Source organism: Balaenoptera musculus, chromosome 5 (genome assembly GCF_009873245.2).
Source record: "Balaenoptera musculus isolate JJ_BM4_2016_0621 chromosome 5, mBalMus1.pri.v3, whole genome shotgun sequence".
Classification (NCBI taxonomy): Eukaryota; Metazoa; Chordata; class Mammalia; order Artiodactyla; family Balaenopteridae; genus Balaenoptera; species Balaenoptera musculus.
Genome location: NC_045789.1, coordinates 120,739,466 through 120,755,340, shown reverse-complemented (window position 1 = coordinate 120,755,340; position 15,875 = coordinate 120,739,466). Strand labels below are relative to the sequence as shown.

The 15,875-nt window shown below is 34.2% G+C and overlaps 1 protein-coding gene across 3 annotated transcripts in view; it reads left to right on the top strand.

Moving 5' to 3' along the window:
- The window catches only part of BBS7 (Bardet-Biedl syndrome 7), a 44,604-nt gene extending 28,746 nt beyond the window's left edge, over nucleotides 1-15,858 (top strand). The window contains exons 13-20 of one of the 3 annotated variants that reach the window (XM_036852278.1): nucleotides 1,012-1,077; nucleotides 5,650-5,789; nucleotides 7,816-7,980; nucleotides 10,972-11,081; nucleotides 11,195-11,298; nucleotides 11,450-11,573; nucleotides 13,373-13,518; nucleotides 15,787-15,858. In XM_036852278.1, the coding sequence (XP_036708173.1) occupies nucleotides 1,012-1,077; nucleotides 5,650-5,789; nucleotides 7,816-7,980; nucleotides 10,972-11,081; nucleotides 11,195-11,298; nucleotides 11,450-11,573; nucleotides 13,373-13,506 (843 nt within the window). In that variant the 3' untranslated portion in view covers nucleotides 13,507-13,518; nucleotides 15,787-15,858. Of the gene's footprint in view, nucleotides 1-1,011; nucleotides 1,078-5,649; nucleotides 5,790-7,815; nucleotides 7,981-10,971; nucleotides 11,082-11,194; nucleotides 11,299-11,449; nucleotides 11,574-13,372; nucleotides 13,712-13,998; nucleotides 14,038-15,786 lie in introns of those variants that run through there. The other 2 variants (XM_036852277.1, XM_036852276.1) reach the window with 2 other exon arrangements.
- Nucleotides 15,859-15,875: the final 17 nt, after the last annotated feature.

The following is a 15,875-nucleotide window of genomic DNA, read 5'->3' as shown; positions in this document are numbered from 1 at the left end:
GAGATTTCAAGTATATACAGAAGGACAAAGAATACTATAATAACCTCCATGTGCTCATCACTGACTTTAACATACGGCCAGTCTTGTTTTATGCTCTTTACCCTCCCCCTCCCCATCCCAAACCAAATTCCAGACATTTTATCCCCTTTAATTAATCTATATAATTTTATCCATAAATACTTAAATATACAACATTTGTTTCTAATTACACAGAAGTATATTTATTTTTAAGTTGACTGATCCTCTGTGTTTGCTGAGTTTAAATTATTTGAAATTAAAACATTTGAATTTTCTTTTTAACATTAGCATTCTTTTTATTTCTTCAGGTATTTATTAAAAATAGGGAAATAGCAGTGCCTGAAAATTGCATATCAAATAGTTCATGTTGCTTTTTCTGATTTTGCAGTTCATGCACACAGATATACTTTTCTGTTTTTAGTAGTTTATTATTCAATTTTAAGAAGTTATAATACTTGAAGTAACCTCTCCAATTTTGTTCAGCAAACATGTTGAATGCCTACAGCCTACTTGACACTATGCTATTTGCTGGGAATACATAGATGAGATATTTCTCAGTTGTCTATAAGTATGTGTGAAAATCAAATACATTCAACACTGAACATTGATGTTTTTACCTTTATAATACAAACATTCGGAGTTTGCACTGCTGGTTAAATTTTTGGGAGAACAATTAATATTTTAAAGTGTTATTGGAGAGATTTAATATGGAAAGAGCATTGAGCTTTAGAGTCTTAAAGATATGAATTTGAATACCAGGGTTATTACTTACTAGCATTTAGGAAATTTACCTAACCCTTCAGGCCTCAATTTCTTCATCTGTTAAAACTTAACCACATAGGGTTGTTTGTAGGAATAAGCGTAAAGCTCATAGCATGGTGCCACCCAAATGATAGGTGCTCAGTAAAAATAAATATTATTATTACTGTTGGTGCTGTTGTTATTGTTAAAAACATAGATTCATCCTTTTCCTCAACTTTGAATTCTTCCTAGTCAAATGACAACTTTCTTCTCGCCACTTATCGGTGCCAGGCAAATACCACAAGGCTGGAACTCAAGGTAAAACTGTTTGAGATTACCTTTACTTGAAAGTTTGAACTTTCTTTTTTCCTTGGTAAATCTTGCAACATATGATATCATTTCTTTGCATTAAATTTCTCCCTAAAATGAGCATTTTGGAATAATGTCTTTTGAATGACCTATTAGGTTTTAATTCAGCCCAAACCACTCTCTTTTCTGTTAGCACTCAACCAGTCACGTTCTCTAAAATTACCAATCCTAAATTTCCTCTAACTGGAAATATTTTTTCTAATTTTCTATTATGGAAAGTTTCAAGCATACACAAAAGTAATGATTCCAGTTTCAGCGATGATCAACTCATGACAATCCTGTTTATGCTGTCACTCTCCATTCCAAATTATTTTGAAGCAAATACAAGATACTTTATAATTTTATTAGTAAATATTTCAGTACATATGTTTAAAAGATAACTCGTTTTTTTTTAAGTGATTATGTAAAATTTGTATTTTTAAAAAAATTTTTATTGGGGTATAGTTGATTTACAATGTTGTGTTAGTTTCACGTGTACAGCAAAGTGAATCTGTTATGCATATACATATCTCCACTTAAAAGATAAGAACTCTTTTTAAAAACATAACCACAGGGCTTCCCTGGTGGCGCAGTGGTTGGGAGTCTGCCTGCCAATGCAGGGGACATGGGTTCGAGCCCTGGTCTGGGAAGATCCCACATGCCGCGTAGCAACCAGGCCCGTGAGCCACAACTACTGAGCCTGCGCGTCTGGAGCTTGTGCTCCGCAACAAGAGAGGCCGCGATAGTGAGAGGCCCGCGCATCGCGATGAAGAGTGGCCCCCGCTTGCTGCAACTAGAGAAAGCCCTTGCACAGAAACGAAGACCCAACACAGCCAAAAATATAAATTAATTAATTAATTAATTAAAAAAAAGAAAAAAACATAACCACAATACTGTTATCACACCTAAGAAAAATAATAATAGTTCCTTAGTATTATCAAATGTTTAGTGTAGTGTTTTTTGTTTTTAGTTTGTTTGATCCAATCATGGTCCAAATAAGGTAATTTGGTTATTGAAGTCCCTGAGCGTTTGCCCTATATTTTCCTATTATCTGGATTTTTCTGATTGCATTCCAGTGATGTCATTACCAACTATTCCAGGGAAAATCTTTGAAGTTTCCTTTTGCAATTTACTAACATAATCACTTTTATAATTAAATACTGATTGTAGCACACAAGTTTATTTTAGTTACTTAATTTTTAGTGTGAAATTTAAAACAATTTTTATTTTTGATATGTTTATGATCCAAAAATTAAGCACTATAACTTTTTCCTGATGTTCTGAAACTCAAAGTATGCTTTTTTCAAGAGAGATGCTATTGCACAATAACTTTTTCACATCTGGTTAAGGAAGTTCCAGTTAAAATGTAATTTTTTTCTAAACAATTTATTTTTATCTGTATAAGTCCCCTTTCATGTATTTTGAAAGAAAAATTGAAAACTAGTATAAGTTCTAAAGGAATATACTTCAGCATATTTATGTAACCTAATTAAACATTTAGATTCCATTCACTGAGCTAGATTGTGCCAATAAATTAGGAAGTAGGCCTAAAAATATTAAAAACCTATGTTCTTTTTTAAAATTGGATACAATAACTTTAAAGTTCAGAGGAAAGAGTAAATGCCTGAAAAGAGCCAACAAAACTATGATAAAGGAGAAAAGGTGGAACTTATCTTGCCCTATGGTAAAATGTACTATAAAACTATTATAATAAAAATAATGTGGGTTATTTACAAGGCCTAAATAAATAGGTCACGCAACAAAATAAAGTCTAGAAATATAGCCCAGCACATATTTATGGGAATTTAATGCACAGCATTTTTAGGTAGGGAAAATTCTATTAAATTACTGTTTTTATTTAAAAATTGCTATTGGTGGGACTTCCCTGGTGGCACAGTGGTTAGACCCACAGCAACGAAGACCCAACGCAGCCAAAGATAAATTAATTAATTAAAAAAATAAAAATAAAAATTGCTATTGGCACAACTGGCATCCATCTGGAAGAATATTAAGTGGATTCTTATGCCATATATTATAAAAGATAAATTCAGATGAATTAAGTACCTAGTTATTTTCAAAAAGAAGCTGTCTTCCAGATAATGGGTGAATATCAGAATATGAAGACTGCCTATAAGTTGTTTAAAAAGAGTACCCAGGGTGGGCCAGTAGTTAAGAATCCACCTTCCAATGCAGGGGACGCGGGTTCAATCCCTGGTTGGGGAACTAAGGTCCCATATGCCACGGGGCAACTAGTGCCATGCTCCGCAACTACTGAGGCTGCGTGCCACAGCTAGAGAGCCCACATGCTGCAACTACTGAGCCCATGCACTCTGGAGCCCACATGCCACAACTAGAGAGCCCACGCACCACAACTTCTGAGCCCGCACGCTGCAATGAAACATCCCGCATGCTGCAACTAAGACCCAACGCAGCCAAAGAAAGAAAGAATCTTCTTCCTTAAAAAAAAAAAAGACTATCCAATTAGGAAAATAGGCCAATATGGGTAGGCAGTTCACAGAAGAGGGCATCAAAATAGCTAACAAATATTAAAAGAACATATTCTACCTCGTTATCAGTTAGGGAAACTCAAAATAACAAAAAATCAGTTCTGCTTGTCTAACAGATAGGCAAAAATTTTGAAAAAGCAGAATTACCAGGTGGCAGGATGAGGAAAAGGACACTCTCAATCATAGCTGAAGGAAATAAAAATTGTTATTGCTACTTTGGTAAAATAGGCTATAATCCCATTTGTTGGAATCTATTTCATAGCAATAAAATCACAGTATTGTACACACAGATATGTATATAATTAACTGCAGCATTGTTTGTAGAGGCAGAAAAGTTGACCGAAGTGGAACACTCAGTAATTTAATGTTTGAATAAATAGCTGTTTATCCATTTCATAGAATATTGCAGAGCTGCAATAAAGAATGAGTTGGTCACTTCCTGTTAACATGGAGCAAATTCCATGAAAAACACAAAATGCAGATAAAAGTCCTACATATGTATATATATATTATCTATAATATGAAGAAATGCATAAAAAGAAACACCTGTCTGATATGATAGGTCATACAATAGGGGGAAGGTATGGGTGGGATGGGAGTGGGAGGGAGATGATGGTATTAGGAGAGGCAGACATAAGGGAAAAATGTGATTATTAGAAATAAAAACAAAGATGTCTATGATATAAATAGAATTTAGTCATGTGAAGTTATGCATTTATTTTTGTACATCTGCATAGAGAGATGTATGAAAGGTTGACTATCAAAATAGCAATAATGAACATCTCTGGGTGGTAGGATTTTAGATTACTTATATGTTAATCCTAATTTTTCTTCATTGTGTGGATTTTTAAAATAATGAATATGAAGTATATAATCAGAGAAAGCATTATGACTTTTCTTAATATTATGAACAATTATATTCTTTTTTTAAAGTTGATATTGCATTTACAGTTATTATAAAATATTGGCTATATTCCCCGTGTTGTACTAATTGTGAACTTATTGTGCAAAAATTTATGTGCCAGTGTAAGCTTACCCTTTAAAAAGAAACCCTAAAATATAGCTTTATCAGATCGATTTTTTATTTTCCTTCTGTATTTTTATTCTTTTCCTTATCTTTTCTCTCTTCCCATTCAGAACAATATTTTCAGTATAAAATTTGCAAAAACTCTTGCTTTAAACTTTTATTTATGTTTCCCATTTAGGTAAAACATTGATTTTTTTTTTTTTCCCCCTCACATGCCAGGGGAAGTATGAGCTGATGTATCAGTTAGATTAGAGAAGCTGCCTTTGTAATACAAGAGGTACTACAATCCACTTCATGAATTGGAACAGAGAGGAGCTGAAAGGGACAGGAGGGAGAAACTCGACCGCTTTCTAACTCCTAAAATTAGGTCTTCACAATTTCATGAATTAGGGTTTTCTGTAAGTGTTTTAAATTCTCAGGATATCCAACTAACCATATTCAAAATAGCTTAAAAAGAATTTCCTAATCCAAATATGTCATAATTAAATTGTGAATATGCTTCTCTATTTTCATAGAAAGTCAAGAATTAAGTTCTTGGAAACATTTTTTTTTCTGTCAGTAGGGTTTTATAACAATAGCCATATGCTATAATACCCCCATTTCTGAGAAAATGAAGTATTAGTTGTTGACCCACTTATCCCTTCAACAAAAATGTCTAAATTTTAACCATTTTTTATGTGAATCTTATACAATATATTATACACCTACACTTTTAGATGTGATAGGGTGGTGTGTGAGAATATCTGTCTTTTGGAATGACAGACCTAAAAATATGTGGTGGGGATGACTTTCATAGATGGATTAATTTTGCTTTTGATTATCAAAATCTTTTAAAATTTTCTTTTACTATAGAGGTAAAAAGTTCTTGTTTAATAGAATGTCCTTATTTCCTTCAGCATATCACAGAAGAGATTAAGGCCTGAGTACCTGCTTACTTGTGTTGAACATTTTAAAGATAGCCTTTATGTTGCTAGATTATTCTTATTTTCTTTCCTCTTTTGTGTTCAGATTCGCTCAATTGAAGGCCAGTATGGCACACTTCAAGCATATGTGACTCCAAGAATTCAACCCAAAACATGTCAGGTCCGCCAGTACCTTATCAAACCTCTTTCACTCCATCAAAGAACTCACTTTATTGATCATGACAGGTAGGACAAAGGAGGGAGAAGTTTATTTTTAGGATATTACACGATGCAGATAAAGTTGCTTTTTATTTTAGTAGTGTAAATTCTGGTAGCTAGTTGTACTTTTAAAAAATTAAATAAATATTTAAATGCTGTGTACAGGTTTCCCCCGCTATCTGAAAGTAGAGTGTTCCTGTGAAACCTTTCATAAGCCAAAATAGCATAAAGCATAGAAGCAGTTACTGTAGGACACATCTTGATAATGGATGCTCAAAATAAATTGGGGTAAAGCACAGATGCTCACAGGCAGTTCAGAGCTACGTGGCCTGATGCTGAGGAGCTGAGTGTAGTTCCTAGAGAAGGAGCTCGGCGGGGCTGCTCTCGGTGCTGCTGGGGCACGTGCTGCTTCTGTAACAGCCGCGGCACAACAAACGCTGAGGCTGTTTTTGCTTTTCATCTTTTTTGGTAAAAGCAAAAATCCTCTTTGGATTTCTCTTGGTTACCGAAAATGGGCACTCGTGCAGGCCTTTCGTAAAAACAAAGTGGCATAAAGTGAACTTTCAAAAAGCAGGGGATACCTGTATTAATCTTTCTAATAGACGTAAGAGTCTTTGTCTTCTTTTAGAGGCTGATTTGAGCCGGACTTTCCTATCTTTCTCATGTATTTACCATTCTGAAATCAGTAGAGTAACAGTTCTCTGTCTCAAACATCTATGGTGAGGAAATACTGTTTAGCATTTGAGTTCTCTGTAAACAGGACCTTATTGTATTAGCCTCAAACATTGTATTTCCTTTCTACTTCACCTCAGGGAATACTGGTAGAGCAATTAGTTGTGATAGTCCCTATTATTTCTAACTTCCGTTCCAACTTAATCATCCTCCTGGTTATAGTTTTTCACTTTCTTTTCTGAAAATGAGAGACCATGGCCTTAAATGAAGAAGGGAAAGAAATGAACAATTAGTGAACACTTTCCCTGTGCCATGCATTGTGCTCAGTGCTTAGGTGTTACCATTTAAGTCTTACGGCAAAACAAGTAGTAATGTTTGGAAAAGTAAGTAACTTGTTGATATGAGAAACAGTGAAGATTTGAGGCCAAAGCCTATGTTTTTTCTATTGCAGCTTGTAATTTTAAAGATACATAATTTAAATAAGATGTAAGGAGAAAAGTTCCTAAGGAAGGTTTTGGGAAAACATTAAAGAGAATGGATTCTCTGAGTGTGTCTTCCTGCTTAAAAGTCAGAGTTGTTAAAGGAGGTATAGTGCGGTGTTCTGGAAAGAACAGCAAACTGGGACTCAGGAGACTCAGATTATAGCCTTCTATCTGTTCCTGCATGACTTTGGGAAAATAATTTAATCTCTGGGCTTTAGTTCTCTCATCTGCAAATAGAGTTGGTGTGGCGATCTCAAAAGTCCTTTCTATTCTGTATTCTCTTAAAATTCTTTCTGTACCTTTAATTCCATAAACTTGCATTTTCTTAATTCTTTATCCATTTGATTTATTTTAAATTTATTTGATTTACTTTACAACCTTTTGTGTGTATGTGTAATTTGCAGATAGAAAGTTAATTCCATATCCCTGCAAAATAGAAGGTATCATTCCCTAACTTTCCCAGTGGCATGCAGCGTTTCAGACCCATGTCCATCTCACTTAAAAGCCCAGTTCTTTGCCTTCACATTATGCTGATTTTTTCCTTTAGGAGATTCTTATGTTTTGTAGTTCCTATAATATAAACACTAGATGAACTTTTAAAAAATGGAATTTACCTGAGTAAACTGAATTGTATTTGTGAAGGCATGTTATAATGAAAACAAGCTATTTATGTCACTTAACTGAATATTAAAAGTACAGGTATAGATAAGCATTCTTTTTTTTTTTTTTTTGAAATCAAAATGTTTATCTGATGGGTAAGATTAATCTGAGAAAAATTAAATGGCTGCTTTTCTATTTGTAACTACTGTTGCAAAATTCTGTTTTTTAATGTGTTGAGTACATATAATACCTCTGTGTATTCCCACACAAATATGTGTACCTCTGCTATTAAATTGCAGACCCATGAATACACTGACTTTGACAGGCCAGTTCAGTTTTGCTGAACTTCACTCCTGGGTGGTTTTTTGCCTGCCTGAAGTTCCTGAAAAACCTCCAGCAGGAGAATGTGTGACATTTTACTTTCAGAACACCTTCCTGGATACACAACTTGAAAGTACCTACAGGTAAATAAAACTTATTCCTGGTTCACAAGTGTTTTTTACATAAATGGAACTTCTAAATTTTCATAAGTTTTAAGGCAGTAATAATTTGCAAATAATATGATTGAAAAACTGTACTGTTTAAGAGAATCTGTTGAAAAACAAATGGAATTAATGAGTTTAAAAAATGATTGACTAAAGATGAATATGAAAGAGCAATACCTTTCCAATTCTCAGCCATAACCAGTTAGAAAATAAATTGTTTAACAAGATTCTTTCAGAGCAACGATAACAATAACAAAATGTTCATATAAAATCTGTAGGAATATTCTTTATTAGAAATACATAGAACTTCATGAAGAAAACTTTAAAATTTTATTGACATTAAAGACTTGATTTAATGGAGTAATATATTCTATAGTTATCAATATGAAGACAATGTAAACATGCGAGTCCTTCCCAAATTGATTTGAACATTTATCCTAATTCCAGTAAGAATTACAAGAAGAATTACCATGGAATTTCTTTATGCAAAAATAGAAAATGGCTCAAGAACTTGAGAGCTTAGAACATGCAGGCTTTTGAAGCTACCACTTGAGGTGAAGGTCATTATTCCTTGACACTCTTCTCAAGCTCCCAGTTGCCCTCCTGCCCCCTTCACTGTCACTCCCTACTCATCTCCCATAGGCTCCCCTAATTTCTGTTTCTGAATATAGTAGAGGCTAAAATTTCCTTCTCCTTTGTTCTTTTTCTTAATGTGTTGGGTAAGGCTGATTTCTCTACATCTGCTTTGAGCTTGTGCGCTCATACTTCTTCAAGGTTTTTGCATTCTCATTCTCTCACATCTGTAGGTTGTTTTTGTTTGATCGTTTGTTTTTTGTTTTTTAATTTTGTTTGTTTGGAGGGGAGGAGGCTTCTTATCTTCTCTCTGTCTCTCTCTCTTAAAGCTTCTTTCCCTAAGCAGTTTACTGAGGTATTCTACTTTCTGCTTCCTAGCTGAGACTTTACCATGCTAGGTTCTGGAAACAACAGTGAACACATAATTTTACCTCTGAATATAGCCTTTGGGACCAAGAACTCTCCAGAAATCTAATTGGTTTTAGCATCAGTTCTATGGGGGTGTTTCACTGTACCCTCCAGGGGATCTTACCTGTGTAAACCTGGAATCATGACTTCAGTTTTGAAGTACCACAGCGAACCTCACATTTTAATCATAGCAGACAATTTGACAGGCCCCTGGCATACTACATATTTTTATAATAGCATACCTTTGCTTTTTACCATTCTGTGTCTTTAAATATTCTTTCCTTAATAGTCAAAACTCTACTTATTCTTCAAGGCCCAACTCAATAGCTACATTTTTTAAGTCTTCCTTGATTCTCTTCTCTGTTCCCATAACATTTTATTTTTACCTGCCTTAGATTTTTATTGTTATTTTTTTGAAGTATATAATAATTTTTATGTAAGCTTGTCTCTAAATCAGATTGTAAGCTCTGGGCAGAGTTTATTTCTTAATTAACTTTGTATGTATCCTCCAAGTATCTAACACATGGCTTTGAACATAGTGGTACTCAATAAATGTTTTTTGTTCCATAAAATACGTATATATGGAAGAAGTATAGAAGCGTGTACTTTGGAGACAGACATACTTAGGTTTGAATCTGGCTCTGTGACTCACCAGCTATTTGCTCTTAGCTAGATTACTTAACTTTCTGAGTTTCAGTTTCTTTTGTGACGAATGGAAATAGTAGCACTTACTTCACTGAACTGTGATGCTTAAAGGAAGATAAACCACTTGAGTCATTCCACAGTGCCAGGTACTGTATAAGTATTTAATGTTAAATATCATTAATTAAAATTGAAGACTAGTGAAAAAAATCTCATGATTTCTAACACATAATTGGGATCAAAATAAGTGTGTATTATTCATCTTTCTAGAAAAAAGAATTAGCATTTGCCTACAGCAGTCAATATAAAAGCAAATAAAAAGGCAACACTGAATACGTAAAATATGGTATATATTAATTAGGAAAATTTTGGCCATCATAAAAAGGAACCAAATGTAAGCAGGCTTAACCAAATAAAAGGAATTTATTAGCTCATATAACTTAAAAGACTAGCAGTAGTCTGCCTCAAGCATAACTGGATCAGTGGCTTAACTGATATTGTCAAGACTTTATCCCTTTCCATTGCTCAGCTGTGTTTTTGTCTTCTCTTGGCTTTCCTATGTAGTGCCATGGTGGCCACCAACAGCTCCATCCAGCTTTATATCTTTTCAGCTACCATAGCCTCCCTTTCCCACTAGTTCCAATAAAAGTCCCAGGATTGAGTATCATCGTTGAGTCGTGAATCACTGTGCTCAGGGGTATGGAATACGCTGCTGAAAAATTCCTCCTGAAGTCCCAGAAATGGGGTTGGGGCCAGTGCCAATGAAACTATATGGATTGAAAAGGGTGAGAGAGAAAGAGAGAGAGAGAAGGAGGGGTTCCATAAGGAAAAAGAAGGGTCCTGTGAACATAAGAAGTGGCAATGGATGCTGGGCATGGAAGAACAGAAGATGTTACTCTTAGGTTTGATATTAGCTTTCTTTTAAGGATGAAGCATATAGTCATGCTGTAATTTATGTGATTACATAAAAAAAAAACTTATGTGAAAGCAAGCAATTCTAAACGCATTTTATATACATAAGGGGTTAGCTATTGGAAATTTTATTAGTGAAAATGAAAAAAAGGTTTTAAATGAAGAACTTATATAAATTGTCGTATCTTTCGGAGGCACGTGTCTAACATCTTTTATTCAGTTTTACAAGTGTGTTTAGAACTTGAATTGCTACAACAGTAAAAGGTTACATGTTTAAATATGTTTTATATTAATAATGAGATGTCTATGTAAAGAAATCTAAAATTAAATGAAGTCTAAACACAAGGTCCTATTCGCAAAATATGTATTTACTGGACATATTTATTGGATGTATTTCCTTCTAAAGCTGTTCTTTTAAAAATATTAATTTTATAGAAAAGGTGAAGGAGTTTTTAAATCTGACAACATTTCTACTATATCCATCCTAAAAGATGTGCTCTCTAAAGAAGCTACAAAAAGGAAAATTAACCTCAACATATCATATGGTAAAAAAAAAAAAAAAGAATCGTTCTTTCTGTTTTTGGGGGGTTGTTGTTACAATAAGAATGTTCCTGATCAAAGTGACTTATCTAATTGTGCGTGACTCAACTTCTTCTAGAGATCAATGAAGTATCGGTCAAACACACATTAAAGCTAATCCACCCAAAGCTGGAGTACCAGTTGCTTTTGGCTAAGAAAGTGCAATTAATTGATGCTTTAAAAGTAAGTATTTGTGTCACGGGACTCATGATCATTATTTTATTGTGATGGGATTTCTAAAATTGTAAAGACCTTAAAGTTTTCCACTTTAAATCCACTTTACACTGGATTAAATTTTGAACATTAAGTGCTTCTGTTTTTAATTTTAAATAAGGAATTGCAGGTTCATGAGGGAAACACAAACTTTCTGATACCAGAATATCGCTGTATCCTAGAAGAGGCAGATCACCTACAGGAAGAATACAAAAAGCAACCTGCACATCTTGAAAGACTCTATGGTTAGTGAACTATTCTAGAATACCTTGTCATATTTCTTTTCTACTGGCTGTTTGCAAAGGATCACATGAGAGAAGCTGGGCAGAAGGAGATAGGCAAAGATTACAGCAGTCATGAACCAGTAACAACCCATGTACTGCCCAATGTATTTATTTTGTCAAGTTGGTTTTAATGTTTAATATTTTTACTAGATAAAATACAAATACACATTAAGAAGTGAAATAAGTGTAATGCAATGAATTAATCTATATATATGAAGAAACCCAGTGTGAAATGAATGTAACCTATGAAGCATTACAATTTAGGCTATATTTCACACAAATAATTTTCAGTTTTTATTGCTATTCTGAAATATCAAAATGCAGTATTTAATATTTTTATGCAAAATTGGTATATATGTGCAGTGTCAATTTACGTTTAAAACTCATTCTGCTTTGGTGGTGAGAAGTTGAATGTTTCACAGTTGTATTGAAAAAGCAAGAGCAAGAGGGAGGAAGGAAGGAACAGCTTAAGGAAACATTTTTTGTGATCTTTATATAAGACCTATTGTGCATAGCACACCTATTTATTTATAACATCTTTATAATCAGGGGGGATATTTAATCCTTACAACAGCTCTGCAAGGTAGATAGTGTTATCTCTGGTTTTCACATCTGTAAACTGAAATCTGAGCTTAAGAATGTGTTGTCACATAGGTAGGTAGTGGCAAGGCCTTCATTAGAACCTCCTCGCCCCCAAATGCAAGCTTTTGGCACTGTGCCGAGTCTTCTGTAGAGTCAGTTGGTATCATCAGTCCATATTGATCCTTAAGATCTACCTAATGAATTTATTTTACGCCCAAAGACTTGCTCAGAAACGGTAACAATATCTAATATCTTAATATTTACTATGTGGCAAACACATGATCTTTTATCCTCATCACAACTTAGAAGATGGGTGGTGCAGAACCACCATCTCTTATCACCAATTCCACAGTCCAGAGAGCTTTGAAATCAAACACTTTGTTCATAAATCATTTGGCAATAAATCTGACTTGATCTGAATTAATGACAAAACCTCACTTAAACTGATACGAGGTTATTTATAGTTTTTTTATTCCACTTAGTATGAATATTCATATATTTTGTTGCAGATATGTTATGTTTTGTTACCAGATGCTGCCACTCACTTTCCATGGGTATTATGCCATATATATGGTATATTATGGCATATTCCTTTTATTATCTTCCTAAAATATGAAAAATTCTGAAACACATCTTGCATCAAGAGTTTTGGATAAAAGATTGATAGCTTGAATTATTCCCACTATATATATGCAAAAAGTGAAAGGTGAAATAATTTGCCCAGATCTTTGAAACTAGAAATATTTGCCTTCAAGTCAAATCCTAAGAATGGTCAACATATAGATGGGATATTTTAATTCAGATAAAGCTGTTATGAACAGAATATGTCTACACTATGTCAAAATGGTCAGCCTGGTGGAAAAAAAAAAAAACCCACTTGTTGTAATTTTATATATACCAATAGCAGTTCAAAACTGGCCAGCAGTTGATTGTCTGAATTAATAGCTTATAACCAATTGTTAAGAGGGTTATTAGCCAAATGATTTATATTTTGAAACTTGCCTTAAAATCCCCCCCAAATATTTTTTAATGCATCAATCCTTTCGGATTTCTGTATGTTAAATAATGGAATTACAGGTGCTTAGAAATAGATTCTCAAGCAGTCGCTTACTTTCATTAAATAATGTGTCATTAATAGAATTAATCAATGACAGAAACTTAACATTTTTTCTTTATAGGCATGATCACCGATCTTTTCATAGATAAGTTCAAATTCAAAGGCACCAATGTAAAAACCAAAGTGCCTCTTTTACTGGAGATTCTGGACAGTTATGACCAAAATGCATTGATTGCTTTCTTTGATGCTGCATGAAATATAAATAAGGTAAAGTTCCAAAGAAGTTGTATGTTTAAATGAAAAATGTTAAAACAGAATTGCAAGCTAACTGTATATACTTTTATTTCAAGTGCGTTTTTTAATATTATCTAAAAATATATGAGGTATGACTTTTTTTTAGTAATGCTTCTATTTTTTTGACAAATGGAACTTTTTAAAAATAAAGAGAATTTTTATTTTTAAAACAAGTGGAATGATTATAAGGGATTTTAATGAATTTTTTTCAAGTGGATGTTTTATAGTAATCATATAAAATAATTATAATTATAATGTTTATAATAATCGAGAACTATTATTTGGAAAATAAGAATATATTCAAATATTTAATAAGTTAACACACATATGTATAAACTGCTTTACAGTTTTCAAAATGTATTTACATATGTTACCTCATTTGATCTTTTTTCTTTTAATTAATTTATTTTTGGCTGCTTTGGGTCTTCGTTGCTGTGTGCGGGCTTTCTCTAGTTGCGGTGAGTGGGGGCTACTCTTCGTTGTGGTGTGCAGGCTTCTCGTTGCAGTGGCTTCTCTTGTTGTGGAGCATGGGCTCTAGGTGCGCAGGCTTCAGTAGTTGTGGCTCACGGGCTCTAGAGCACAGGCTCAGTAGTTGTGGTACACGGGCTTAGTTGCTCCGCGGCATGTGGGATCTTCCTGGACCAGGGATCGAACCCGTGTCTCCGGCATTGGCAGGCGGATTCTTAACCACTGCGCCACCAGGGAAGTCCCTCCTCATTTGATCTTGACAACATATATTGATTATTTTGTCAAATCATGTAAGAAAACTGATTCTCAGTGAGGTTAGCTGTTTAAGAGGACATGCTATTATTTTGTAAAGGTGGAACCCAAGTTCTGGTGCCTGGATTGCGTTCTGGTTACTATGTATGTTGTCAACCAGGGGAAATAACATAAATTTTGTTTTAGGAATTGAGATTGATTTACAACTGATTTTGCTGTTACTTGGTGATGTTTTGTGACCCATGCTCAGTTTGTAAAATACTTGAGTTGGCCAGGGAAATCAGCAGAGCTTGCACAGACTGGGGGGGATCTTAACTTGATGTGCTGTAACCAGTAGGGCTATACAAGTGTACTACATGTGAATAGTGTCGAAATAGTGACAGCTTCTTAGATTTTCCTGCATTAATATCCACTGATTTCTTTTTTATCATAAATGGAGGGAAATATGACTTTAAGGCTATGGAAGTCATTAATCTTAATTCATATTTTATTCATATTCAGGTGAATATTGTACTTAAAGGTTGTTTAAAATAGCATAAGGATTATAATAGAAAATAAATTATTCTGTGTGTTTTCAAGAAGGGCACACTTATGAATTTGTTGGAAAACAACAGTGCTCCTTAATTATATACCATTATATTTATTAGTTATGTGCAAGCCTTGTTGTATATTAAATGTGAAAATTTGTTAAAGGCACATATTGCTAAGAGAGTTTTACTTTTTTTTTTTTTTATAACTACAATAACGGGTATAGCAGGATGCCTCTTCATCAATCTGCTGCGAGTTTATTATTATTTATTTATTTATTTATTTAGAAATTCACGTTCTTTTATTTATTTATGACTGTGTTGAGTCTTTGTTTCTGTGCGAGGGCTTTCTCCAGTTGCGGCAAGTGGGGACCACTCTTCATCGCGGTGCGCGGGCCTCTCACCATTGCGGCCTCTCTTGTTGCGGAGCACAGGCTCCAGACGTGCAGGCTCAGTAATTGTGGCTCACGGGCCCAGTTGCTCCGTGGCATGTGGGATCCTACCAGACCAGGGCTCGAACCCGTGTGCCCTGCATTGGCAGGCAGATTCTCAACCACTGCGCCCCCAGGGAAGCCCGAGAGTTTTACTTTTATAAGGTCATATTGTTTTTACTATGTTTAAACAACCTTCATTTCTAAATGGAACACAGAATTATATCTAGGTCACTCGAATTTTACTCCGTGCTTTTTGTTGGCTGCCACACCTTGGGGAAAAAAAGAGATAAAAATTAATGACTGTCTAGTTGAATTTCTTGTAGTACATTACTGTTTGTTACATATATCAACAGTAGTTCAAGGTGGCACTTTAAATTAATTGCATCTTCATTAGGAAAAATAAAAAGCATAAGACTGTGAAGAAACACCTAAATGGTAAGATGACATTATAGTCTTCCAATATTATATCAGTTACATAAGCAGCGTGTTAAATGATTTATGCACGTTATTTAATACTAACGACAACTGTATAACGCGTAGATATTATTCCCAATTAACAGATAGGAAAATTGAGAATTGGAGACACTGAATAACTTGAACAGGACCACCAGGCCAGTATGTGGCCGGATCAGATTTTAGACCTTGAGAA